This window comes from Halichoerus grypus, chromosome 4 (assembly GCF_964656455.1).
Source record: "Halichoerus grypus chromosome 4, mHalGry1.hap1.1, whole genome shotgun sequence".
NCBI classification, from domain to species: Eukaryota; Metazoa; Chordata; class Mammalia; order Carnivora; family Phocidae; genus Halichoerus; species Halichoerus grypus.
Genome location: NC_135715.1, coordinates 184,363,943 through 184,390,828, shown reverse-complemented (window position 1 = coordinate 184,390,828; position 26,886 = coordinate 184,363,943). Strand labels below are relative to the sequence as shown.

General features: G+C 43.5%; 1 protein-coding gene across 1 annotated transcript in view; it reads left to right on the top strand.

Annotated features, from left to right (window-relative positions):
- Nucleotides 1–26,886, top strand: part of DNER (delta/notch like EGF repeat containing) — a 299,112-nt gene that overhangs the window by 117,145 nt on the left and 155,081 nt on the right. The window contains exons 2-4 of the mRNA XM_036071529.2: nucleotides 11,526–11,825; nucleotides 14,046–14,140; nucleotides 16,220–16,386. Of these exons, the coding sequence (XP_035927422.1) occupies nucleotides 11,526–11,825; nucleotides 14,046–14,140; nucleotides 16,220–16,386 (562 nt within the window). The remainder of the gene's footprint in view (nucleotides 1–11,525; nucleotides 11,826–14,045; nucleotides 14,141–16,219; nucleotides 16,387–26,886) is intronic.

The following is a 26,886-nucleotide window of genomic DNA, read 5'->3' as shown; positions in this document are numbered from 1 at the left end:
GTTTTATTATGTCCTCATCAAAACTTGACTTTGTCAGTCTTTTGATTTTTATCATTCGTGTAAATGCATAGTAATCTCTTATTGTGATTTTAATTTGCATTTCTCTAACTAATGATGTTGAGGAACTTTTCTTATGATTTTTTGGCCATTTGGATATCATTTTTTTGTGATGAGCCTGTTCAGGTCTCTTGCCCATTTTTCTATGGCGTTGTCTCCACCATGCCACCTTCATTAATGTAAACAATTCTTTATTCTGGAGATGAGCCCTTTGTGGATTACATGTATTGCAAATACCTTCATCTATTCTTTGGCTTGCATTTTTACTCTTTTATTGGTGTGTGTGTGTGTGTGTGTTTAAAGATTTATTTATTTGAGAGAGAGAGAGAGAGAGTGCGCATGAGCAGGGGGAGGGGCAGAGGGAGAGGGAGAGAGAGTTCCAAGCAGACTCCGTGCTGAGTGCAGCGCTTGATATAGGGCTTGATCCCATGACCCTGAGATCATGGCCTGAGCTGAAACCAAGAGTTGGATGCTTAACCAACTGAGCCACCCAGGTGCCCCTATTGGTGTGTTTTGATAAAAAGAAGTTTGTAATTCTGGTATAGTCCAACCCATTAATAATTTTTCCATTATACTTAGTGCTCTTTGTATCCTGTTTATTAAATATTTATACACTCTGAAGTCATGAAGATATTCTCTTCTGTTAGCATTTTGAAGCTTTATTTTTTTGCCTTCCATTTCAGACCTACAGTTCACTTGCAATTTAATTTTGTGGATGATGTTAGGGAGGAATCAAGCTTAATTTTTTTACCTATATGGATATCAATCTAGTGAGAAGACTATATTTATTGTACTACCCTATTCCATAAATGAAGTGTCCATATGCGATCTTTCTAGTTCTTGACTATTGCAGTGTTCCAATGACTGTAGCTTTAAATTCATGATCTCTTATGCCAGCAAGCCATCAATATTGTTCTTATTCAAGAGGGTTTGGGCTGCCTGGGGGTCATTTTGCACAAAGAACAGAAAAAAAAAAACACTATTGTGATTCCTATTGCAATTCCATTGAATCTGTAGATCACTTTGGGGAAAATCTGAATCTTTGTAATGTTGTTTTTAATCTACGACTAGAATACCCTTCCATTTACAAATGTCTTCTTTAATTTACTCAGTGCTATTTTGCTATGTTATAGTTCTCTTTGTTGAGGCCATGCACTTCTATCATTTGGTTTATTCCTAGGTTTGGGGGGATTTTTTTTGGTATATTGTAAACAACACCTTTAAAAATATTAGTTTTGTTTATTTCTGATAAATAGAGATGCAATTAAAAAAATTTTTGACCTTGTATCTAGCAACCTTGCTGACATTCCATATTCTAATAACTATCATGCATAATCATTCAGTCTGAGAGTCACGACAGTTTTTTTTTTCCTATTCAATCCTTAATCTTTCCTTTTATTCTTGCTTCGCTGTACTGGCTTAGGACCTTTGTGCAATGTTTGATGGAAGCCACGATAGCAAACATCCTTGCTTCGTTCTCGATTTCAGTGAGAAACTTTTTAACACCAATAGGTGTTACATTTGCTGAAGGTTCTTTTTTTTTTTTTTGTAGATTAAAGAAGTGCCTTCTATTCCTAGTTTTCTACAAGTCTTCACTCTAACTGAATGTTGAATTTAATAAAATGCTTTTCCTGCATAAGTTGCGGTGATCATATGAACTTCATGGGAAGTTTAATTCCCAATCCACTGCAGGCTTCTTTTCCTGAGGAGGCAGGGGGATAAAAGTTGACATATTTCCTGTATTCACGGCATTGCTGTTTTGTGAAAAGAGTTTGCCAGGATGTATGAGTGTCTCTGATGAGAGGCGAAACAAGAAATGTATGCTGGAATTGTTCCGTAAGTTTCTGATTCAAGAAACTGGTCTTTGAATGACTACAAGGCAAAGGGAAGCGACAACATCTTGTTTGAGGCCCGTGTGCCTGTACCAGTAAATGTGGTGGAGTGTGATCCCTGAGGATTCAGTTGAATATGGAAACTGAGGCACAAAGGGTTTCTGAAGAACGGTTATTTAAATCTGGATGTATCTGTGACTGAGTGGGGCTTCAGGATTCATTAGGATGACTCTGGACCCAGTGCATTAGCCAGACTAAAGCGAGGGTAGGGTCATCTCAGGATCATTTCCAAACAGAGCATGTTTTAAAGAGATCCTATTGAAAAAGTGGGAGAATAATTAGACATGTAGTTTATTTTTAATGGATTCATTTCACAGTCAGAAATCTGAGTTCTGCTTGCGATTTCCTTTTAGCCTACTTACAGGTGTAACTCTACCCGCGTGTGAAAATCAGGACAGGCTGATTTCAAGAAAATCAGCTCAGAATTGAGGGGAAAATGGACTGCCCAGATTAGTACTGGGATAAGTTTTCAAGTAGATCTAGAGTCTCTAACGCAGAGGTGAAGAAATACCAAAACACGAGAACGTGTGTTTTACAAAGACATGTAGCTCTTGATTCAGTAAAGTGAATGAGTGTTTTTATTATTTGGATTTGGAAAAAAGATATCATGGGATGCATTTCTTGGCAGATTCTACCACTGGCATAAGCACCATAGTGGATTTTTTTCCACATCTTTACTCCTAGTGGGTAAGCAGTTGGTGTTGGAATATAATTGAGATCTTTATTGAACCAAGTGGGAAAAATTCCTTTTTAAGGCAAAAATACTGTGACAGTTGGATTGCAGCAGTGTTCATTTGTCTTTCAGCATGAAGATGACATTTCTAACCAGTAGCAATTGCTATTTTGCACAGAGAAAACTCGTATGAAGACCTGAAAGGACATTAGGGCTCTTCAGTCCCCTCCCTTCCTTTTATGGTTGAGGAAACTGAGTCCCAGGAAGCTTCCTTGTTTTGTCCATGATCACCCACAAGTGGACGTAAAACCACAGGCTTTCTCTACCATATCTCAGTGCAACTGCTCATTAGCATTTTGCCAGAAACCCTAAGCTCCAAATTCTGGAATCGTCTTTCTCGTGGTCCCCATCTCCCCAGTGGGCCGGCCGATGTAGACACTCTCCTGCTATTTCAAGACCCTTGGTCTGTGTGGCTCTTTCCCACCCACCTTCCTCCAGCACTCTGCCTATTTCTGTGTCTGGCTTCTGCAGTGGGCTTCCCATCATTGATCTTCATGTGGTTCAATGGGTGGCCGGGAGGGAAAGGAGAGAATTCCTATGTTCCTTCCAGTGAAGGAGAGCTGGGCGTGTGGCCCTGTACTGTGGTCTTGCTTGATGGTGGGTTATCTAGATAAGTATTCCTTTCAGATTGCCAAGATTTCTTCTGCCCAATTCTTGCACAGAGTTATGATTAAAAGAGTGTCGGTCCCTTCTTGCCTGAAGCTATATTGCCAAGAGGTCTTTCCGTAATCAATCACTTGGGGCGTGCCAACCCAGTAAGAGAGTTGGGTGGGGAGAAAAATAGATGAATCGCTATCGGTTGTATAATGCTCTGTTCAAGCTTTTCTCCTTAGAAGTCTTCCTAGATGAGCCCACCTACCTGTTTTTCCCTTTTGTGAACCCCAGAATCAGTATCATGTAGATGAGGGATTGATTGGCAAACTAAAGGGCCACATCATAAATACTGCATAGGCTTTATGGGCCCGGAGTCTCCTTGGCGGTCACTCCGCTGCTGATGTAATGCAAGAGTAGTGACACGTAAACCGATGGCTGTGGTCGTATTCCAACAGAACTTTATTTCTGAAACCAGACTGGATTTGCCCTGCGCTTGTCGTGTGGCAACCCCTGGTTTACACCAACAAATTCTATGTCTTGGGTTTTGGACCAGGTATGTTGGAATCATCTGGGGAATGGTGAGACATAGAGGTTTCCGGGCCTCGCCCTCAGAGTGTCTGATTAGCAGCCTAGGGTGGGGGAATCTGGGGTTTAAAGAGCTCTTTAACCGATTCTGCTACTCAGATTACTATGATGGTCCATTCCACTTTTAAAAATTTGTGTGTGTGCTTAGACACATACAAGTAAGCACATGACATTGTGCTTTGTGTTTAAAGGGGCACCTGGGTGGCTCAGTTGTTAAGCGTCTGACTTCAGCTCAGGTCATGATCCCAGGGTCCTGGGATCGAGCCCCTGCATCGGGCTCCCTGCTCCACGGGAAGCCTGCTTCTCCCTCTCCCTCTGCTCCTCCCCCTGCTTGTGCTCTCTCTCTCTCTCTCTCAAGTGGATAAATGAAATCTTATTTAAAAAAAATATTATAAAAAAATGGCACGATTTCATACACATCTCTGTGTGTTGCTTATTTCTTTGCCCTTTCTATTGAGGTGTCTTGTTGACATGTAGGAATTGATATAATAAGGGATTTAGTCCTTGTCATACGTTGTACATATTTTCTCCCATCACGTTGTTACCTTTTGACTTGATTTATAAAATCATATGGATTTTTCAAACATTTTGATGGAGTGAAATGCATCCATCTGTTCCTTGACGGCCATGGTCCTGAACTGGGAGTGATTTTGTTCCGGGCAACATTGGCAACATCTGGAGACATTTTTGATGGTCACAACTGTCACTGTGGGCAGGAGGGGTTCCGGCATCTGCTAAGTAGAGATGGGAGATGCTGCTAAACCTCCTACAACGTGCGGGGCATCCCCTCCAACAAAGGATGATCCAGCCCGAAGACTCAAGAGTGCTGAGGTCGAGAAATACTGCTTTATTAAGGCTTTGCTTTTTGTTCCTTGACTACCAAGGCACCCCTTCTTCCTATGATATGAATATTTGCATCAGAATCTGTATAAAAAGTTCCTTAATTGATTTTTCTGCCAAGAAAAATTACTAAAGCAATGGCCCATTCTACTTCTTTCTTTTTTTTTTTTTAATTTTTTAATTTTTAGAGAGAGAGCACGAGTGGTGGGTAGGGGCAGAGGCTGAGGGAGAGAGAGAGTCTTAAGCAGACTCCACAGGCAGCACAGAGCCTGACTTGGGGCTCGATCTCACGACCCTGAGATCATGACCTGAGCCAAACTCAAGAGTCGGATGCCTAACTGACTGAGCCACCCAGGCGCCCCGACTCTACATATTTCTTAATGCCACACACAGACGCCCGGCGGTATTTCTCTTCCTGCCTGCATCTTACTCCTCTCTCCCCTGTAAGTGCCATGAGTTCAGCATGTCCCCTCAGTGAGCTGTGTGGCCTGGGTCATGTTGTGTGCTCCATCAACGTGTGCAGATCCTCCTTCTGGCCTCTGTTGGGCTCGGGTACCTCAGACACCCTTCTCATTCTCGGGACGGCTCTGCCCACTGAGCGGTGGGCATACATGAGGGACGGACGTGGCTTCAGGGTTGTCCTGTATTTGTCTGGACCCTCTGCAAACAGGGTCAATGAAAACTGAGTGGCTGTCAATAGAACCTAGAGTCCCAGAGCTGGAGGAGGCCTTGAGCTGTTCTACCCTAAGCCCTCACTTAACGCGTGAGGAATGTGTGTCCAGAGCGGGCGAGCGACTTGGCCAGAGCCTCTCAGCCACCTGTGCAGACTGACGCCGGGACTCGGTGCTCAGCTGATCCATTTTTCATCAGAAAACTTGCTGCTGCCTTTGTTCTGCTGAGAGCTGCCACGTCATGAGGGACTTTAGCTCATCCAACACAGGATTCTTTTTTTTTTTTTTAAAGATTTTATTTTATTTATTTGAGAGAGAGAGAGAGCACAAGAGGGGTTAGGGTCAGAAGGAGAAGCAGACTCCCCGCCGAGCAGGGAGCCCGATGCGGGACTCGATCCAGAGACTCTGGGATCATGACCTGGGCCGAAGGCAGTCGCTCAACCAACTGAACCACCCAGGCGCCCCAACACAGAATTCTAACAGTGGACGTGCATATAAGCAGGGTATTGATTCCAAATAGATGGCTCGGAGGTCCCAGGTAATCTGTCCAACCTTCTGTTGGACCGCAAGCTCTTTGAGGTGCAGGACTGGGCTTTATTCACCTTCCTGACCCCTCCTCCAGGTACCTTGTCTGGCCCTTAAATTCCAGGTACCCCACCTGGTGCTCAATAAATGTCACATGAATCATTGATCAGCCTTACTGAGTAGGAATGAAGCTCACATTCTCTAAACTAGTGTGAAAGGATCCCTTGGACAGCTGGTTCCACACGCACTATCTCGGGCATCACCCAGGCGATGCAGATGAAGGTGTTCAGAGGCTCCATGTTGAGGCAATCCTGCTAGCTTTGACTTCCTTATCTAATGACCCTAAAAATGGGCCTTTTTTTTTTTTTAAGATTTATTTGAGAGAAAGAGAGAGAGTGAGAGAGAGAGAGAGAGCACAAGCCGGGGGCAGAGGCGGAGGGAGAAGAAGACTCCCCACTGAGCAGAGAGCCCAATGCGGGGCTCAATCCCTGGGACCCTGAGATCATGCCCTGAGCTGAAGTCAGACGCTTAACCGACTGAGCCACCCAGGTGCCCCCCAAATGGGCCTTTTTTATGCCTGTTTTAAAATTGACCTTCCATCCTTCTGTTTGTATACTGCGGGGGGCATTAGAATTGCTGAAAACGGGGGCAGCAGTTTAAGGAAGGAAAACAGGTCATGGTTAACGTGTGGCATGAGAGGGCTTTCGCATCCCAAGTCGTGGGGTTGGCAGGCCCCTTCACTCCGGTCTGGCCTCCCATCATGCCCTGTGCGCATCCCCATGAAAGCTCTTGCTTGCAGTATAAATGATCTGAAACAGGTGAAAAGTCTAAAATAAAATATGAAAAGAATAGTTTCAGATTAGTTGTATAATGTGAAAAAATTTGGCTTAAATAGGTGATTAATGATGCAATAACAAGCAGCATTTCATCAATGAGCTTGCTGGTGGGTGGTAAGCAGAATAGCATTAATCCGTGGGCTTTTTCTTTATTCTCCCTTAGAGCTGGTATTACAAAGACTTAATCATCCCCACCCCATCATTGGAGACTAGAAATTATAGCCAAGAAAAAACATCACCTGTTAAATTTTGAGTACCCCCAAAGTCAAGTCTATTCATTATGATCTTTTGGCAGTTTGGTTGTTTCCTGCTTGTAGTTCAAACTTAATGGGATTCCAGCGTGGTAGTTAGTAACCTCCACAACAGGTTGATGATTATTGCATTTTATCTTATATTTGCTGTTATGCAATCAAAACAGACCGGTTTTCTTTTTTTCAGTGAAACTAGCCTGAAGTATTCAAGAGTACAATGGCAGGTAGTTGTCATTGTTGGGGAAGCAGCTAATAGACGACCCAAGCAAGTAGCATTCATATGAACTGATTACTTTAAAGAAGGGATCGATGACCGTGTAGTGCATTGAGCGCCGGTCTGTGTCCCAGTGTGCATGTACGCACGTGTTCTCCATCACATCAGTCATTTTTGTGAATCCCTGCAGAAATCCGTACAACGGACAGCTTCATTTTTAGCTTTTGTCATCTTTACTAGAAGCATCTCTCCTGGCAGCCCGTGAATCAGTCTTTACTTCATCCCGATGCTGCTCATGCATCCTGCTCATGGATGAAGACAGCAGCTCTTAAACGAGATCATTAATTCTCGTCATATTTTCCTTCCAGCTCTTTATTCTCTACCTGGTGGAACGGAGCATGGTGAATTGGGCATTGCTGTGGGGACCTGCCCTTTGTACCCGGTTCTATCCACTGGCACCCAGGGTGACGGGCTTCAGCAGCGGCTCACCTGGTGGACGGTCTCTGAGGACTGGTGCCATGGTGTTGGGGGCCATCTGTGACCCCCACTGAGCCCTTACTCTTTCTGCCCTCCCTTAACAAGGCGAAGGCAGGAGGTTGTGCTGGCTCTGCCTTACCTCTCGGGTCAACGGAGACTTTCCCCCTTTTTAAAGCTGATTTAAAGTTATTGAATTGCTCTAAAACACGCTAGGACAGATTCATGAGGCATTCCTTGATTTTCATTCTCAAGACCTGGGACGGGGCCTTGGAGAATCCTAATTCCATTTCATGTTTCAGGACACTCACGGGCTCTGGCAGCTACTTGCATATAACATCATTCATTCACTCGGTCAGTCATCGGATCATTGTTCATTCGACAGCCCCTGTGTGCCCGGTACTGTTCCTAGGGTGGAGTGGGGACCTTCAAGTAAACAAAACAGGGGAAAGCAATCTGAACTCACAGGGTTTACAAGCTAGTGGGGAAAATACAAAATCAATATAATAAATAGGTCACTTTTGTCCCTACAATATATTAGCACATAATAGATGTTTTGGAGAAAAATAAAGCAGGGAAAGTGGAATCAACAGTACCAAGGGGGTGGAGACTTGCACAGTTAAATTGTGTGGCCAGGGAAGTCCTCATCAGAAGATGACATTTGAGCAGACTCAAAGGAGGTTTGGGAGCAGCCATGTGTGTTCCTGGAAGAGGGCAGAGCCGGTGCAAGGGCTTTGAGGTAGGAGAGTGCCGGGAGATGTAAAATGCCGAATGTCGTGGTAGGCACACAGGAAGTACCCAGTGAACGGCAGGTAGTACTAGTTTTGCAATTGTTCTTAGTGCTCATACTAGGTTGCTGGGTATAAACTCTATAGGGACAGACACTGCCTCTGTTTGTTTTTCCTTTTAGCATTTTTTTCCCAGATCTGATAGAGTTCATGTCAAATAATAAGACCTCAATCAGTATGTGTTGAGTATTATCATTATACTTGTATTGCAAAGAAGCCTCTTGAAGTGATGGTCTTCACTGGCCTACATTTAATCCTTACTTATTTTCTGTGGCTTACAGAAATAGAACACTGACCTCTGGCCTTCTCCACAGGGATTGTGTCTGTGGTAGGATAATAACTTACTATCAAAGTTGTAGTGCTGTGTTGTGGCCAGAACTCTTGGCTGGGAGTCAGAAGATGTGACAGCTCAGGCATCATTCTTTTGTAGTGGCTGGGATGGGTCACTCCACACCTCCGTCCTGTTTGTGAACGGTCATATGGGTTCAGAAAAGTCCTTCTCTATTTCAAAGTTGTGAGCACAGATGAGATACTATACGGCGATGTTCTTTGAAAACTCTCCATGGCCACCTTAGAGGGAGGGGTGGGTATTACCACGCCTGGTGGCCTTTACTGTGCAGGTGGGAGCTGTGCTTTGCATTCTTTTCACGGAGGAGGGGCCTCTCTGAGAGCCAGTCGTGGCCAACAGTGGGCTGTGATGATGCAGCAAGAGCCTCAGGGGGCGCCTGGGTGGCTCAGTTGGTTGAGCGACTGCCTTCAGCTCAGGTCATGATCCTGGAGTCCCGGGATTGAGTCCCACGTGGGGCTCCCTGCTCGGCGGGGAGTCTGCTTCTCCCTCTGATCCTCTTCCCTCTCGTGCTCTCTGTCTCTCATTCTCTCTCTCTCAAATAAATAAATAAAATCTTAAAAAAAAAAAAAAAAAGAGCCTCAGGGCCTCTCTGGCCATCAGGTCTTCGCCTTAGGGACACTTCACTCTCAGCTTCACAATGGAGGTTTGGATTTCCCGAGTTAATTTTTGTAATCATCTCTTCAGTGTATTTAAATAATTTAAATGTATTTCTCTGTTTTCAGGGCTGTGTTCAATGTCTTAATTTGTGACATCTAGGTCAACCTCAGATGTCATTTTAAAAAGTTGATCTCAGAAACCTGGCTATATGTCCCCTTTATCCTAGCTAATTAAAAAAATAAAATAAATTCTCCTTCCTGTCAAATAATTCTTGAGGTGAGACCCATTCCATGAAGACTTCCTAAAAATAAATCAGAAACGAGGTAACAATATTGTAGCTACAAGAAAGCAGTTCACATCTGTCTCTCATCATGCTTTGCCTTCCAAATATCAGTTGATCTCTTTATTTTGTCAACACTTAAATAAAAAGCCCTGCCATGTTTTCCGTGTTCCTTGACATGCTAGGAATAGTGCCATGAACATGGCAGATAAAGTCCCTGCACTCACAGAGCTCACAAGTTTATGGGAGAAAAAAAAGGATTATTTTAGATTTTGTAGGGAGGGAAGGCTTTTCTGAGGAGGTGGCAGTTGAGCAGAGAACTTTGTGAAATGAAGTGGAGAGCCATACAAAGCTTGTGAGAAAAGCCCATTCGGGCAGAGGGCCCAACAGGTGCAAAGACCCTGAGGTGGGAATGATCTCGGCAAAGTCTAGGGACAGAAAGGAGGTGAGGAGGGGAGAGTGTTAGGGAGGAGGGAAGAGAGGACATCAGGGGTAGAAAGGGGCCAGATCAGGAAGAGCTTTGTCTGACACGGAAGGAGTCTGGGTTTTACTTTAAGTTGATAATGATTGTAAATATTTGAAATAATTTACAGTTTAAATATTTTCCTCAGATACTAGTCCATCTCCTTTTAACTGAGATTCTGTGAAGGAATTGCCAAGTGATAGCAGAGGACATTGTGGTATTTTTGGAGCTTTGTTTTATTCAACCCCAAATCCCTCAATATTCCTTAAGGGGTTTGTTGGAAATTGTCTGACAAGGATAATTAGCAGGACGAAAAGCTGTTTCACCATGCAGAATTCTCTCCACGTGTGTTTATGTGTGAATTCATTTCAACAAGAGAAATTGAGGGTCTCATTTCTCTGTAGTCTATTCTTTACTGAATTCTATTTTATGATCAGCCCTGAGAAGCGTGGGGTACATCAGATAGAGGTCTAACTTTCTGTTCACAGAAGCAAATGATAATTGAATAAAGCACTGAGAACATGTCCGAACCCTTTGAGCTGTCTCAAGAGAAGCAGCTGATCATTTCCTTGTTTTCTAGCATGTCTCCAAGTCATAACAAATGGTGATTCACAGGTCAGCAAAAGACTCAGGGATAGACACTTTACTTAGAAACATTATCACAATTTAAAGACCTGTGAGAGAATTTTTATCTTCCATATCCAGCAGGGTGACATTTCTCCGTGATCACCCTCCAAAATAGGTAGAAACTTTCATAAAATTCTGCTTCATGTATGTCTTCACCATGCTCTACTCTGGCTAAAATTGTCACACGGGGCAGTCATTTTGGAAGCTTTTAATTCAATTACATCCCCTTAAAAGGGGTTGTTCATCAGGTAGAAATTGGGAGACACAGGTAAGCACATCTTTAGGGGAGATAAGTTAGTTGGGCAGTCCTTTCTCATAAGGAAACCTTACGAGGGTCCAGACGGTGGAAAAGGAGATTCCAGTTGAGATCCTTAGTATCCTTTGTCATGACTGGCCGCTAAAAAAAATATCAAAGTTGGTATCTTCCTAATGAGCCTCAGTTTTAAATGTGTTTGCCCTAGAAAATTCCTCTCAATAATGTGTTGCTGAAATCAACATTATTTAGGGGCTGGGGTTTGGGGAAGCTGTTCCCTAGGTGCGTTCTTGCTGGTCGCCTGGTATCTGCGGAAGGGTTAACGTTGGCATGACCTTGGAAGGCTCCCCCACGACCGCACAAGTAGTTCAGGCCCCGAATACGGCAGGAGCCCCGTTTCCTGTAGCCGCAGCTCTGAGACACGGAGCTAATTGCCCGGCGATGGCACCGCTCTTCCTACGAGGGACTAATTGACCCATTTATGGTCTCGTTTCAGCTCGTGGCGGATCCTTGCGCCAGCACCCCCTGTCAGCACGGCAACTGCAGCAGCAGCCCCAGGGGGGGCTACCTCTGCCTTTGCCACGAGGGCTATGAAGGTCCCAGCTGTGAACACGAGCTGCCCAGCCTCCCCGCCTCCGGCTGGACCGAGTCCGTGGCCCCCAGGCAGCTGCAGCCTGCCCCCGCCACCCAGGAGCCCGACATCATCCTGCCCCGCTCTCAGGCCACCGTGACCCTGCCCACCTGGCAGCCCAAAACAGGGCAGAAAGTTGTAGAAATGAAATGGGATCAAGTGGAGGTGAGAACGTTTGATTGCCTGCATGAGGAGCCAGTGCGGTTAAAATAATTCCAGTGGTTCTAATATTGGCAGTAAAAACGGAAGACCTTTCAGTTGCCCCCTTGACAAAACCAGGTGTCTACCCTTCTTCCCGTGGGCACCTGTGTGTAGGAGATCTCTTTTGGTTACACGAAGGAGACTTTTCAGTTATGACTGTTTTGTGGGCATAAAAAGAGTAAGCAAGGAAAGAAAACGAATGAAGTTCCTTTCTGGAACGATATCCACATTTCTGTGAGACAGTGTTGGATTGCGGGCAGACCCTCCACTGTTGACCGAAGTTTCCTTAATATGATGCTTAACTTCTTGTTCATTATTTGGTGCCTTGCCGCCAATATGTTTTTAAAAAGAGATGCTATCAGTGATTTTTAAAATATTTTGAGACTGCATTTGAGAATGAAATTTCCAAATTTTATCTATTTTGGCAGGAACAAATGCTGTTTATTGAATCTCGTCCAGTCTGGGTTTGGCTTGTATTTTCAAGCTCATCGAAAGTCTCATGTCGAGGAATTTTCAGCAGACCCTTGAAAGTTGCCATACAACATAAATTTGCTAGCTAGGAGAGTCAGGGAACAAATCCAAATCATGACTTTGAGGTGACATCGATAGAGTGTAATTCCATTCCATATCTTGTATTTTATATGACAACCTGTGATCGTATATTATTACTGGTTTTGTAGCTTAAATGACAAAACACATAGATCTTGTGTAGCAGTTTTAGAGTCAAGGAATATGTCTAGAAGTTTCCCTTATTGTTATAAAAGAGACAAGGCAGCATTTCTTCTTTTACTTTCTTGGGTTGTTCTAACCAGTTGACCCATTTTTTTTTTTTTCATCGCCACACAATTTATGAAGGCCATATTCAGACTGCAGGACAGTGTTTTCAGCCTACCTAAAAAACTGTGACTGTGTTCTGATTTCAGACTTTTAATAAATGCTCTGAAGTTTTGATTTGAACCCTCCTTGCGGAGTGACTCACTTCTTGAATGTGAACTAGATTTGATTCTACATTTGTCAAGGGAGTGTCGCTTAAAGACAGTTTCTCCCCAACCAGCCATTGCAATCTATTTATTTAAAGACATGCTATCCTACTGTTGGTAAATGTAGAAAGAAATGCCTCATCTTCCCGGCATGCTATAATTTCTTAGGCTGTTCAAGAAGGAGGTTAAAAAGTTGCCAGGGGAAGATGGGAATATATTTGGGTTTCCCCTTTTATGGAGTAATGAGGCTTCAGAAACATGAAGCTCTTTGGAGTCTTAAGGGACTCAGATTGATGTAACAGTTGTCAGTTAATACAAGTTGAACAGGTGGGACTTGCATCTTTGAATATCCATGGCGGGCCTTCTCCATGGCACTTGACCTTCAGGCCTACTGGACCAGAAGTTCTAAGTGTTGGGTGTGGGTGGAAGGGCTGAGAATTTCTGTATTGTTCTCAGTTAATTCACTGATGAGGGATACATTTAATACCCCTTTGTTTTGACTCCCCTGGGGGAAGAGCATGCTCACAGCATGAGGAATAAATGAGTAAATTGGTCCGAACCACCTCACTTGGACACAGCTCCAGTGTTCACAGCGTGTTTTCTGGAGGAATGCAATTATTCCCCCCCTCTTGAGCCCCTTTTTTGTATGCATCAGCATGTTACTTTTGGGAACGTGTCACTTAAAAAATGAAAGGGTAGTCCACGGGGGAAAAAATAGGCAGCTTCCCAGCTCCTTGGCCTTAGCCTGTGCTCCCAAGACCCACCTCTGCACAGAGCAAGGTCACTCAGACCCGGTGCTTCTTGCCGATTGCTCGTTCTAAGGCTTGCTTTCCTAGTTTATGCCTGCTGTGTGTAAGCCGGTCCTCAAAGTCTGCCTTCTTGTTCTGGAAGCATTTAGTCCCCCGTGACCCCAGACTGAGCCTAGAGCAGGGGCCAGGGACTGCTCGCTAACCAGAAGAGAGGACCCTATTCACCAGTGATAGCGATCCAGGAATTGGTAGACGGCTCTCAGGAAACCTTTGGCGTTTCAGAAAATCAAATGGCAGAGCTTTTGTTTTCTTTTGAGTTTGTAAGGTTTCACTTGTCCCCTCTCTGTCTTCACTGCAGTGTCATCCAAAGCCTGCTCATGGGATTTTGCTTTGTAATATTATCTTGTATTACGATCAACCCCAATAATTTGTTTCTCCCCCCCTTTTTTCCCCAGGTTGTCCCAGATATTGCCTGTGGGAATGCGAGTTCTAATAGCTCTGCCGGTGGCCGCCTGGTATCCTTTGAAGTGCCACAGAACACCTCAGTCAAGTAAGAAAACCCGCAGCTAGAAACCGTTAAGCTCGATACTGTGGCCATAAGTGGGGTTCTGTCCATCCATGTAACTGGTCAGTCTAGTGGGAATCATGAATGGAGTTCCATGTGTAGACGTGGCCTAAATCACTCAAAACCCAGAAGGACCTATTTCAGGGGAGAATATTGCAGTGGGGACCCAGTAGGACCGGGGATGGTGAATTGTGGAATTGGATGGGATGAGTAAGGTGTGAGATCAGAAACCCTGAGGCCTTGGATAAGATCCAGAGCCAGACCCTTCACTTCCCAAATGGCTTTTGCTTCCAAAATTCTTTGGCCTCTTATGATTTTAGTGGGCCATTGGTTAAATTCATGGGCATAATTTAAAATGCAGACATTACAATTTTGTTTTTAAAAACAAGTGTCTGAGGAGAGAGTGTTTTGTTTGGCTTGGTTTTCAACTTAAGCTCTTTCAAGGACGTACTGCCCACTGTCACGGGTGCGGATGGGGAAGAGGCCAGGGCTGAGCACCTGCGTGTCAGGCAGGAGTGTGGGGGGGTGAGGGTGGGGAGTGGGGGGTGGAGCCAGCCCCGGAGTGACCCAGTCCTGTCTGACAACTGCCACTGCTCAGCCTTTCTGTGTTGCTATTAGCCACCCACCCCCCATCCCCATGCAACCAAATGGGAATTGCTGGCCAGTCTTCAGGGACTTTAGAGGGACATGTGACCCTGGTGAGCTAGTGCTCTGTATCAGCTCCCCGTGAAGGGGCAGTGGGCACTATAGACCTCTTCCATTTATACAGAAGCATTTTTGCCCACCTTTCCTTCTGCACAATGGAGCTGAAATGCATCCCCTCCCCCGGAGCCTTGAACTCACTCTGCTGGGGGGCGAGTCAAGATGGAGAGTGAACTCTGCCCAGGGAAGAAGGCCCCGTGGGGAGAAAGGGTGGCCTCTTAGGCAGCTTCCACTTCTACCAGCAGGGGGACCCCGGTCCTAGTGTTTCACTGCTCAGAATACAGATGGAAGTAAGAGCCAGCTTTAGGGAAATAAGGACCGTAGTTTCCTTTACATTTTTGAAACCTTCTCCTAGCGCTTTCTCGTCTGACTCATATGATCTGACTTTCATAGGCCTTCCCAAATAGTTCTGATCTTTTATCCCTTTAGATGCTTTTTGTTTTTTTCCCCCTCTCAACAAACTTGGAAGTTCTCCAAGACCCTCCTCGGCTGCAGGACTGGGCAAAATAGCAGGCTGACCCAGGCTGGGTGAGATGGAAGTGCCGAATAACCTCTGGGTGCCCTGAATTCACTTGTAAGGGTTGCTAGCCCCTGAGACTTTCATTTATTCATGAATTCAACCTTTTAGCAAACCCCGATTGAACACCCTGCTGCAAGCCAGGAGCTCTGCACGCCGAGTACGCTGATCTTCTCCCACAGGTGGAGACCTGCTTCTCCAGGAGCACGGACGTGGGGAGGGGCAGCTGCTGGGTGCTGGGAAGACGGTCAGGGAGGGTCTCAGAGAAGAGGTGACCTGCGGGCTAAGCGTTGCAGAATGGCACATGAACCAGGCGCACGAGTGGACAAAGGCTGGGAGCTGGGACAGAACGTTCTTGGGGAGGGACCATAGCTCTGAGTTTGAGATTGAAAGGGGGACTGAGGCCAAGGCTGATTTGCTTTCTAGCATCCCATTCTTTGATTTTACCCTGGAAGCAAGAAAAAGGCCAAGAGAAGCCCGAAGCATGGGTCGTGACACACTGTCGCTCATGTGGGCAGCACAACTCAGGGGCTGTTTGGGGATGCGTGACACATTTATAGTAAATTCAAGCAGGGCTCCATCCTGTGTGGATGCAGAAGGATTTGTCTCTAAAAGAACTCAAGATGCCCTTTTATTATTGATTACAATTGTTACGCAAAGGTGAATCATCTATTCATGATCTCGTGGTCTATTTTTAAGCAAGTGGGAGACAGACCTTTGTAACGATTTCCCGAGACCTTGGTGGATGCACATGTCATTTTATTTTTATTTATAAATTTGACGGACTAGTCCTAAGATGAATTTTTCTGAAAGGGACTTCTGGTTCACTCCATTCCTGTTTTCAGAATTCGGCAAGATGCTACCGCCTCGCTGATTTTGCTGTGGAAGGTCACGGCCACGGGATTCCAACAGTGCTCCCTCATCGATGGACGGAGTGTGACTCTCCTCCAGGCCCCCGGGGGCCTGGTCCTCTTGGAGGAGATGCTCGCCTTAGGGCACAACCACTTCATCGGTGAGTTATGGAAGTCTACCCGACAACACACCTGCTTCCGCCCAACCTTGATTTGGTGTTTAGAGAAGGCGGGGAGGGCGTTTTGCTCAGATAATCGGAATTCTAGACATCAACACTGTCTCCTCCATTTTAGGTGAGGTTTTACTTATGATCAAAATTGATTTCTAAAATTCACTCAGTGTGGACAAAGCATGTGTTCTGAAATCCTGAGACTTTATCCCAGCTCCGGACAAAGCGACATGGATGTGTGACCATTGGTACTTAAAGCTCGAGTCTGCTTTCTTTTTGACTCTAGTCTGCTTTCTCTAGGACTTGTGCGCAACTGGAGGCCCTGAATGTTGGTCTCTCAGAAAAACCCTGTTCTTAGCTGAGTTAGGCCTGACCTAGGACCCTGGGCATAGCACCTCAGAAGCGATTTGCTACACTGAGCCTCCGACTCACAAGTAACTTGAGGATTACAACTCCTTTTGGGGCTCCTCTTCCCCACACCCACCTCTCCCTCCCTTTTGACTTTTCACTTTCCCGAATATACTTAAATCTGCAGTTTATTCGTCGCTACACTACCACATGCTCAATTAGCTGTCTTCAAATTCCTCTGTCCTGGAGTAGAAATGGCCTTCATAAAGCGAGACACCCCCACCCCCACTGTCCCCTGCTCCTCCCAAGGGCTACACCTGGGCAGTTACCAGAGGACCCTTCCCCTGGTTGGCATTGTGACGGCATCCTGCTTTGTCTTCATCCCTCCCCCAGCACAGAACATTTTGGGGGTTGGAACTTGTAACTCCAGCCCCTAAGCAGGCCCATATCATCAGCTGCTTTCTTAGAGCTTGTTGCTCAGGCAGCCTCAACTCAGAGACACAAGCTCAAGTTCAGACTCCATCCATCCCAGTCCTGTGCCCTCCAGGTAGCCTCCTGCATCCGGCTGTTAATGCCTTCTCCTGTCTGCTCATATATTCCAACAGTCCTCCCCTGGAGGGGGGCAGACTCAGCATTCGTTTCTCAGGGGTGTTGTGAGGTTTCAGTGTGATGATGGATGTGCAAGTTTACATTACAAATATTCAGGATGATTCCAGGCTACTTAGGGGACTTCCTTTGTTTTTTCCTGAGATACACTAAATCTAAATATTTTGCTAAATTAAATGGAAAGTATACAGCAAGACACACTCTCTAAGATACATATTTGATGCAAATATCATAACTTAGATGAACTGATAAAAGGAAATGCTCAGTTTTATATAATTTGTATTGTATTTATACTTGACCGACCCTTCTCTGATAAGAAGGCCATTTCTCAATTGTTGGAAATCCCACTGTGGAGTGGGTTGGGGGGAGCAGAGATTTTATTGGGTGGAGAAATCAGGGTAGGGGATGGACATATGGGAAAAAGAAGGTAGGGTATTTAACTTCAGACTGGTGTGTGTTTGTTCGGATGGATATTGGATTACCAACGTGATTTAAAATTGTCCAAGTCAAATCTAAATTTTATTCCCCCAAACATTGCAAGTAACTATTATTTACTTCCATGTCTGTTGTAACAATTTATCTACAAGGATATAGCTTGTATATTTTGGTAAATAGCTTCAATTTTATTTTGTATTGATTTTTTTAAGTTTTCCTTTTTTAGTGGGTTAAACTGTCCTGGACATGGAGCTAACATTTAGCAAGAATGTATATGCTCTCACCAGTCTTTAAAATGTCATTAGTGTCACCAGAGGATATCCATTTGAAATGTTAGCTTATGTTTGATATTACATTTGGTTGTAACATAACTTACAACTTCAGACTGATGTTGGGGGTAAAGAGGGAGATCAAGAAAGAAGGATTTTCTGGCATTGATATAATTTTATACTCTTGAGATACAAGGAATTTTATGAACTCCAACAGAATTTGCGCTCGTTTTGCTAACAAAAAAAATTTCATGGAAAAAAATGTATATTGGGTTCAAATGTATTGCTCCTCGGAGGAATAATTTTTAGAAATTTAATTTGATATATTAATAACTAAGGAATTTTTTTCTCAAAAATTATATTCAGGGTATGACGAGGAGACAACGATTTTGAGTAACATCCTTTCTTTCTCTAACCCATTATTTCTCATTTGGAAAATTTGTGATCTGATGTCTTTTTAAATTTCCTAAGTTGAAAATTTTAAGTGTTTTTTGCAGCTTTGTATTGGAGCGCACAATCTTTTAGTGTTACTCTTTTTCAGGGTAGGGGACAGTCTCGTCACAGGCTCCTTCTGGGGAAGAATGGCTAGCTTCCTCCCAATGCAAGATTGGCTACAGCCAGACATTGCCACACCGACTTCCTTTACGAGGTCTTTTATCTCAAAGAAACGAGATTTATCTTTTATAACCATTGTGGACATCTTATGCTCACTACATTGACATACGCTTCATGCTCTTTTTGTTAAATTTTTTTTTTTAAAAGGCAGCTTCTTAAAATGATTCCTTTTTACAAACCTGGGCTCTCTGGACATGAATACAGTTTAGCTCAGAACCAAAAGACTGTTCTGCACAGTACAACAGCCTTCATTTGACAGATGAATGAAGGGAGGCCAGCGCGGGTGGGAGGAAACTTCCACGCCAAAGGGACTGTAAAGTTCCAGAGTCGTGGTGCTGTGTTTTAATCACTTCCGCTCCTTTCTAGAAAGAAAGGCACTTGCGGGAATTGACTGTCCCCTCTCTGTGCCCTTCCTTCTCTATGGGTTCCACATACACGATGACCAAAGGTATTTTAATATTTCTATGCAACAGAACAGAGGAGTCCCTTCTGTGTCTTTGGGAGATAAACTTGGTCACTGTTGCCTGCTTTATACAAATATTCTTTTAAAAATTTATTGCCAAGAGCCTGTGAATGTTCTGCATGTTCCAGATGATGATAATGTACTTGTATTTGACCTATTTCAGTGACACTCCATTGGATTTTTAAAAACAGTTTCCCTTCATTACCATTGCCTTATGAATATTTATAGTCTTTCATAGAAAGAAAGAAATGATAAAATATTTCACGAAGTGTGTAACTCTTCCTTCTGTGCCTCAGTGCGTCCGCCCCTTTCCCCCTGTGTTGTCATCCAGTTGCGACACTCCTGCCTTCTCCTTCATCATCCCCTCGGCTTTTCCTAAATAGGCTTCTTTCAGCTATGTTACTTGCTTTATGCACTGTTTTGAGGTCCGTAACTAAATCGACCTTTCTGTAGTGTTGTCTGCTCCGTGGCTAGGAACGTGAGCCCCCTGAGTGATTTATCCGCCCAGTGGTTCCTGTCCCTAGATGGGAAGGATGCATGGTTCCAGTTGCATTTCCGTGACAAGCAGTTGCCTGTCTTATGTGAGGTATTTTTTTTCTTTTTTTACTTGGAGTTGCTTGGACACATTGCTCTGATAGACACTGTCAGGGATGAGCCTCTGTGTGAGAACATTTCCTCAGGGAGAAAACCCTGTTGAACTCCTTTCCTAGGCTTTTCTTTCTCTGGTCACCTGCCTCTAGGCATACCTCCCAGTACTTCTCCTTGGTGAACTCTGTCCATCCACTGCCTGTCCCCTCCCCACCTGGACCTCCCCCTTCCCCATCTTCTCCAAGCCTCAGCAACCCCCCACATCTGTTCCTCTCCAAGACCTCATTTAAACTCTCCTGATTTGGAGTGTTTTAGGAGAAAAGTGGCCAGCCCAAAATTCTAGTCTACCTGGATTCTCAAATCCTCTTAGATTCTCATAAATTCTTCCAGACACACAGACAACCCTGGAATATTCTCATGGTTCTTCTTTTGATCAGAAAACCCAGGCAGAGGCATGTCTGCTTTACCCATACTTTTGTTGACCTGCCTGCTCAGAGAAACCCCGCATTTTCCTTCATACTTCTCTCTTTTATAATCCATATCTGTTTTCACCTCGATCTGCTATTTTCTTTCTTTCCTCATTTTTGAAATTATTTTTGCTTCGATCTAGCTCATTCTCTTCTCCATTCTTTCCTGATGGTCGTCTAGCTGCTCATATTTGCCTTTCTGTCTTCCCTCATTCTCTTCTCCTGCCTCTAAGCCACGATTTTTTCCTATCACCATTCACCGCCTTTGTATCATCCTTTCTTGCAATTTTTAGTACATTTTTAATGTCTAATTTATCTCATAAAAATAAGTGTATTTTTATATTTAATCCACACTGGTGATATTTCATTTGCGACCTACAAAAAAGCTGCTCTTAGGGCTTGAGATCTGCTTTAACTTCACAAAGAAATGAGTGGTGTAGCATGTAGCTCATAGCAATGCCCTTGTAGGAGCTGGGTTCGCTTCTGCAGGATTACAGCTACTAAATTAGCTGCAGAACCCTAGAAATAATGACTTCCGTGTCTTTGTAATGGATGTCTTAACTAGATTAGAAATTTTCCCATTCTGCCTATGACCCTTTTCTGCTTCCTGGGAGCTGTAGAGCTTTTTAAGTTGCCTTGATTCTATATTTTCAGCTTAAAAAGATTCTTGTCTTGCAAAATGATTTCTAAAGCAGTGCGTTCTCTTTATTTTCTTCTCTTGACAAATAAGGAGGCATAACGCAGCACTTTAGCAGGTGCAATGAAGGTTGAGACTTTTCTTTTCCTTTGGTAAGAAGCTTCACTGGTGCGGTGGCCCTTCACAGCCTCAGGGTTTAGATCATTACGGACTTAACCGATAGATTTATCCTCACTGGCATCACGATGTTTCCTTGGAGATAAAGTCTTTTGTAGTCTAACAGTTTATACTGACTTTAAAAAAAAAAAAATAACAGAATTTTTAAAACACAACCAACTGATGCTTTATTCCTAGGCAGAAGTTCCTAATCTGGGCTCAGTTGGACCACGATTTTATGGCGGCTGTGGGGTTCAAAGGTCACTTTTTGAGAATCCCACGAATACCCTGCACTGGAGACTTTTATGTGTTTGTGGCCAAAAGTTCACTGGATTCTCAAAGATATCCGAGTCCCCAAATTTTAGAACCTCCACTTTAAGCTATGCACGTGATCATGTGAGAATACATATGCTTTTCAACATTCTCTGCTCATTTAGTGTCGTTTCTTTTGGCAGATGTACCTCCTTCCCATGTCCCCATATCAGGGAACTTAACCTACTTTTATTTACTTACACTTGTAGGCAGCAGAGCTGTGGGAAACGCTCAGTTCTGCGTTAGTTTAGAAACTTCACATTGCATGCCTCGCATTTCCCAAGCACGGTGCCAGCCTGGAAATGCAAAGATGACTTCGGTGTGGTCTCTGAGTGAGTGAATGGGGCGACAAAGACAGAGACAAGTGCTATACACAAGGGATGCGCCAAAGGGGCCCAGGATTCAGAGGAAGGTGCCGCTAACTGCCGGGGGAGGTAGGACAGGCAAAGCGGTCTCCTTGGATGTACAAAGTGCAGTGTGTGGCATTTCGGTGGCACGGGAATCCGTGTCATTAAGATAATTTAATGACAGTTCTAGAAATTGATTAATGGCCATCACAACTGGAAATAGAATTTAATTTCAGCATGCGTGTGACAGACTCTCCCATCCATTCCTCCAACTGCCTCTCATCTTGGATATGAACACATTTATATAAAGTGCTCCAGGTATGAATTTTATTTCCTGGGTTCTCTGTTTATCTTCAACGGGCAAAAGAGGGAACTTCTAGTCTTTGATGTGATTTCCAGGTAGTCCTTTGGAATCCTTCAATAAAGCTCTATTTTCTTATTCCTGAACTCACTCTCTCTCTCTCTCTCTCTCTCCTTGCTCTGGGTAAACTCTTCCTGTGAGCCTTGACCTTTAAAATGTAAGTTTCGAAAGCAAGTCAGCCAGAGCTGGGATGTTTCATCCTGTAAGTTTGATGAAGAGAACGATTTGGGGGAATGTGTCCCAACAAGACAGGAGACACCATGAGGACCACACCAGTTAGGGTAAGGGTGGTGGGCAGTATTCAAACGGGAAAAGTTCCAATAGGAAAGGAGGGACAGGAGATTTCTTAACCATCATAGTTTGGCTGGAGAGCTTCCCAAAGTCATGCATAGTGTCCAGTATTAACTTTTCTGCATGTGCCTGTTTTAGTCATTTAGACATCAGATCTCTAGACAGAGGTCTTACTTTATCCCAGCCATTTCTTGATGGATTCTTTTGTTTCTCAGGAGTTCAAAGTAGCTAGGAGATACATAGGCCAGACACTGCCCCTCTCCATCTGCTAGGCTTCTCCATCTTGTGAGTGGCTAGCTTCCAGCTCTGCATGACTGGCCCCTGGCCGTGAAGACCACGTGGCTCCAGCATCTGGCTCCCTGTGGAAGACCCAGGGTGTCAGGGAAGGGGTGTGACGAGCAAGAGGCCAGGTCTAGACCAGGACTTGTCAGAAGGAAGGATTCCCAAGTGGAGTAAAAAATGCTTAGCATACGTTTTCCTCTTACTTGTCAGAAAGGCCACTGGGAGATGTAGAACCAAATTGGTAATTCACCTCTTACAACTGTGAAGATTTTATGGCTTGCTTATCTCTCTTCCACACACTCTTTAAGTTATATTTTTCCAGGCTCTGATGTCCATTTTAATTTGTACTTCACTATTTAATGGTATGCATTTTCTGTGAGCTCCTCAGATCTTATGGAATAAATTAGGCTATGAAGAAATAAGATATTCGTTGGGGCACTTAAAATTTCAGTATATTCTTTTACTGTACCTTGATAACACCTTTGTGATTATGATGTGTTTTAGGACTATTAGAATAATGATGGGTATTTGCATCCTAGCTCTGACCCAGCAAAGTAGAATTTGATTCTCGGAAATACTGTAACTCATCATTCCCGTTTGTAGGTTGCTATCAGACTAGTTTCTAAAATTATCCCTGCATTCTTGCAGTATCAGACCTTGCTTACTTGCATGAAGTCTTCAGGCTTCCTTTCTTTAGACCCTCGGCAGGTCATTCTCAAACAAGCAATTTTTTTTTTTTTTTAAGATTTTATCTATTTATTTGACGCAGAGAGAGAGAGACAGAGAACACAAGCAGAGAGAGGGGCAGATGGAGAGGGAGAAGCAGACTCCGGGCTGAGCAGGGAGCCCCATGCGGGACTCGATCCCAGGACCCTGGGATCATGACCTGAGCCAAAGGCAGATACTTAACCGACTGACCCACCCAGGCACCCAGGGACCCCAAACAAGCGATATTTTACTAGCTCCTATTTGTGAAGGTGGATCGAATATACACCTTGTCATCTAAATCTGGGTTTCTGGGGTCTCTGGCTCTTTGGCTGTGCAGTGAGCTGGAACCTTCCTCTCTCAGCCCACGGGCACTGAACCTCCTCTAGCTTCCAGAGTGAAATCTGATTTCTTGCAAGCATAAGGTCCCACTGTCCCGAGTAATCCCTTCACCATTGCCACCCCTTCCGACTCCTGTTCCATGCTACATCTCATCCCTGTGGTCTGAAACCCGTCTGTCTTCTTGATACTCCCAGAAGTTCTTCCTAGCTCTTATGTCCTGATGCCAGCCCAGAGTGGGGCTGTTTTTTTTTCCCTGCCTCTGAATCCTGTGGTTTGAATTGCTGGTCACCCTTTTCAGATGTTCATCTTACCCAGCCCTGCACATTCCTGTTTGTTCTTATCTCTATATTATCTTGTCACTGGTATCATTTTTGCCTACCTCTGTCTCCTTCTGCTTCTTCTAACTCATGACATTTTTGCTTTACCAGCTAAGCCTCACTTTTCATTCTGATAATTCTGTTGTCAGTCAACATCACACAATGTAGCATCTGAATGTTCTCTATCCTCTTTTTTTTTTTTGATTTTATATCTTTAATTAGACTGTAAATTTCTAGAGAAAAGGGACCATATCATAGCTCCTTAGACCGTGATGGCCATATGGTAGCCACCTGAGTGATTATATTTTGTTCATATGTAACAGTTATTCTGCTCAGTAAATGCCGCGTGAGGAAAATTTCTAATTGCAAATGTCAGTCTTAAGAATTCTTTGTAGATTTTTCAACCCACCCCAAGACATTTAAACTTTCCCCCCTTTGTTACCTTAAAAGTACTTGAAGATCAAATACCAAAAAAGAAAAAAGAAAGAAAGAAAGATAGCAAAACTTTCCATCATTCTTTTGGGGATGCTACATTTTATATTTTGTCCTTTAAGATGTCTTGCTCTGAAGCCTGGGGTAAAATAGTCAAAGAAAATTTGGAAAGGATACGTGCTATGGAATCATTAACATCTTCTTTTGCTAAGACCTTAAGATTTAATAAAGAAAATGCAAATGTCTCACTTTTTCATGGTCACCTTAAAACCACAGTTGAATATGGTCTTTTGAACTCCCTGAAATAGAGAGAAGAAACTTGGAAAAGTTTAAATAAAGAGCAATAGTTGGAACAGAAGTAGAGTATAAGTATAAGTATAAGACTGCCCTGAACAGCATAATTGGGATAAAATTCTTATAGTTCCCATTTGTCTAGTTGGGAGATTTCTATTAAATTAAATTTTACTTAAATCAAAACCACATTTCTATATTATTAGCAATCATGATTATTCTTTTTGATCTTTTTATTACTGGTAATGAATATTAGAATTTTTTGTTAGCTGGCCTTGCACTTCAATGCCTTGCTCTTATTTTCCTAAAAACTGTCATGATCAGCATCATTTGTGTATTGGTACCTATTGATTGTGGTGATAAACTAAGCCTTGTTAACAAAAACACATTCCATTGTGGACATGCATGGTCCCTAGAGGTGATGTCTGAGGTTCCCCAGGCCAATACTGAGCGTCAGTTGCCCCAGCTGTGGTGGCATTGGGGCAGGTGAGCGAAGAACAAGATGTTTCTCTTACCCTTCAGGACAGTCTGGAATCAGGCTTTGTGGAAGGCAGCTTGCTGGTCTACTCTCAGAGCTGGCTGTTCCACATCAGAGTCTTCTGCAAGCTCCTCAGGTCATTCTTTCACACACCATAATTTGTGCAAATTCTAGGAACTAATCGGGAAGTAAAGGACAACCATAGGATAGAGTAGAACCAGTCAGGGTCCATGCCTTTCATCATGACTGTAAGTTAGAAAGCTGTTTCTGTAGATTTCGAGCACCAGTTTCAGAATTTAGGAGAACAAAGAGACTGCGGGGTAATTCTCCTGTGTGGGCCTGAGGCATCAGGTGGAGGGGCTGGCTTGGTTTCGAGAAGCAAACTCAAGGTATGTCTTCATAATCATAAATTTTCCCTTTCTCCCTCTCCATTCTGTCGCATTGTCTCTCCCTCTCGCTCAGCCTTTTTTTTTTTTTTTTTTAAGATTTTATTTATTTGAGAGAGAGAGAGAGAGCACATGAGAGGGGGCGGCAGGGTCAGAGGGAGAAGCAGGCTCCCTGCTGAGCAGGGAGCCTGATGCGGGACTCGATCCTGGGACTCCAGGATCATGAGCTGAGGTGAAGGCAGTTGCTTAACCAACTGAGCCACCCAGGTGCCCCTCTGCCTTAGCCTTTTATTTAAAAAATGAAAGTAGTTCATTTTACTTATAGATTACTTTGGCAAAATTAAGTAATAAGGAAAATTATTTTTATATTTTAAAGAATTTCTTGTTAATTCTGAAAAGAAATACCTTATTCCTTAACCGATATTAGTTTTAACCCAAATCTAATCCATAGACTTTGATTGAACTGTGTTTTTTTCTTTTAACTTAGAGACACACCTTCTCAGGGCTTTACCAGTTCCCTGTCAAAGCTTTTCTTAACTTATGTCAGTGCAAATTTCAACTAAGAAAGTAATTTCACGAATTGCTGTGTTTATAGCCAAATTTCTGCCCCTCCTTTGTATACCTCTTTTTCTTCATTCTAAGGGGGAGGGAGGGGATGGGAGGGAAGGAGGGCAAGAGAGAAAGAAAGAGATTGAGTCTCAGGGCTCAACCTGGGACTATGGTTTTCTCTCAGTGAAAGTTAATTTTCCAATTTACTCTCTTTTGAAAATTAAAAAGGCTCTATGACAATAGATAATGTAAATATAAATAATATTCATATTTTTTTGGAAAGAGGAACACATTCATATGCTGCTTGGTTATTTGCCTTTTTAACTTAATGCATCACTGACATTCTTTTGTTAATAGGTGTAAATCTGTCGTATTCTTCTTAATGGCTATATAGTGTTCCACTGAATCCGTGTACTATAATTTATTTAATCAATATGCTATCGTTAAACAATTAGCTCCTTCATTTCTTTTGCCTTTTAAGACTGAATTTCAAACACTATTATAACCTCATCTTTGTATCCTTTCTGATGATTTATTTGAGTTAAATTTCCAGATGGAGAATTTGCTGGATCAAAGGGTTTGTATATTTTAATAACAACTTTGATACACATTATCAAATTGTCCTTAACTTTCTTCCAGTTTTCACTCAGGATAGCAGTTTATCTTTGGAATAGTGTGTTGTTGCCCTTGAATCAACTTGTGGCTAGTGCTGTTAACGGTATCCAACTTCGTCTTTAGATACACCTCTTAGCAACTTCTTAGTGATCTGAAACACTTAGCGATCTCCACAAAGGAGAAAAATGGTCATTAACAG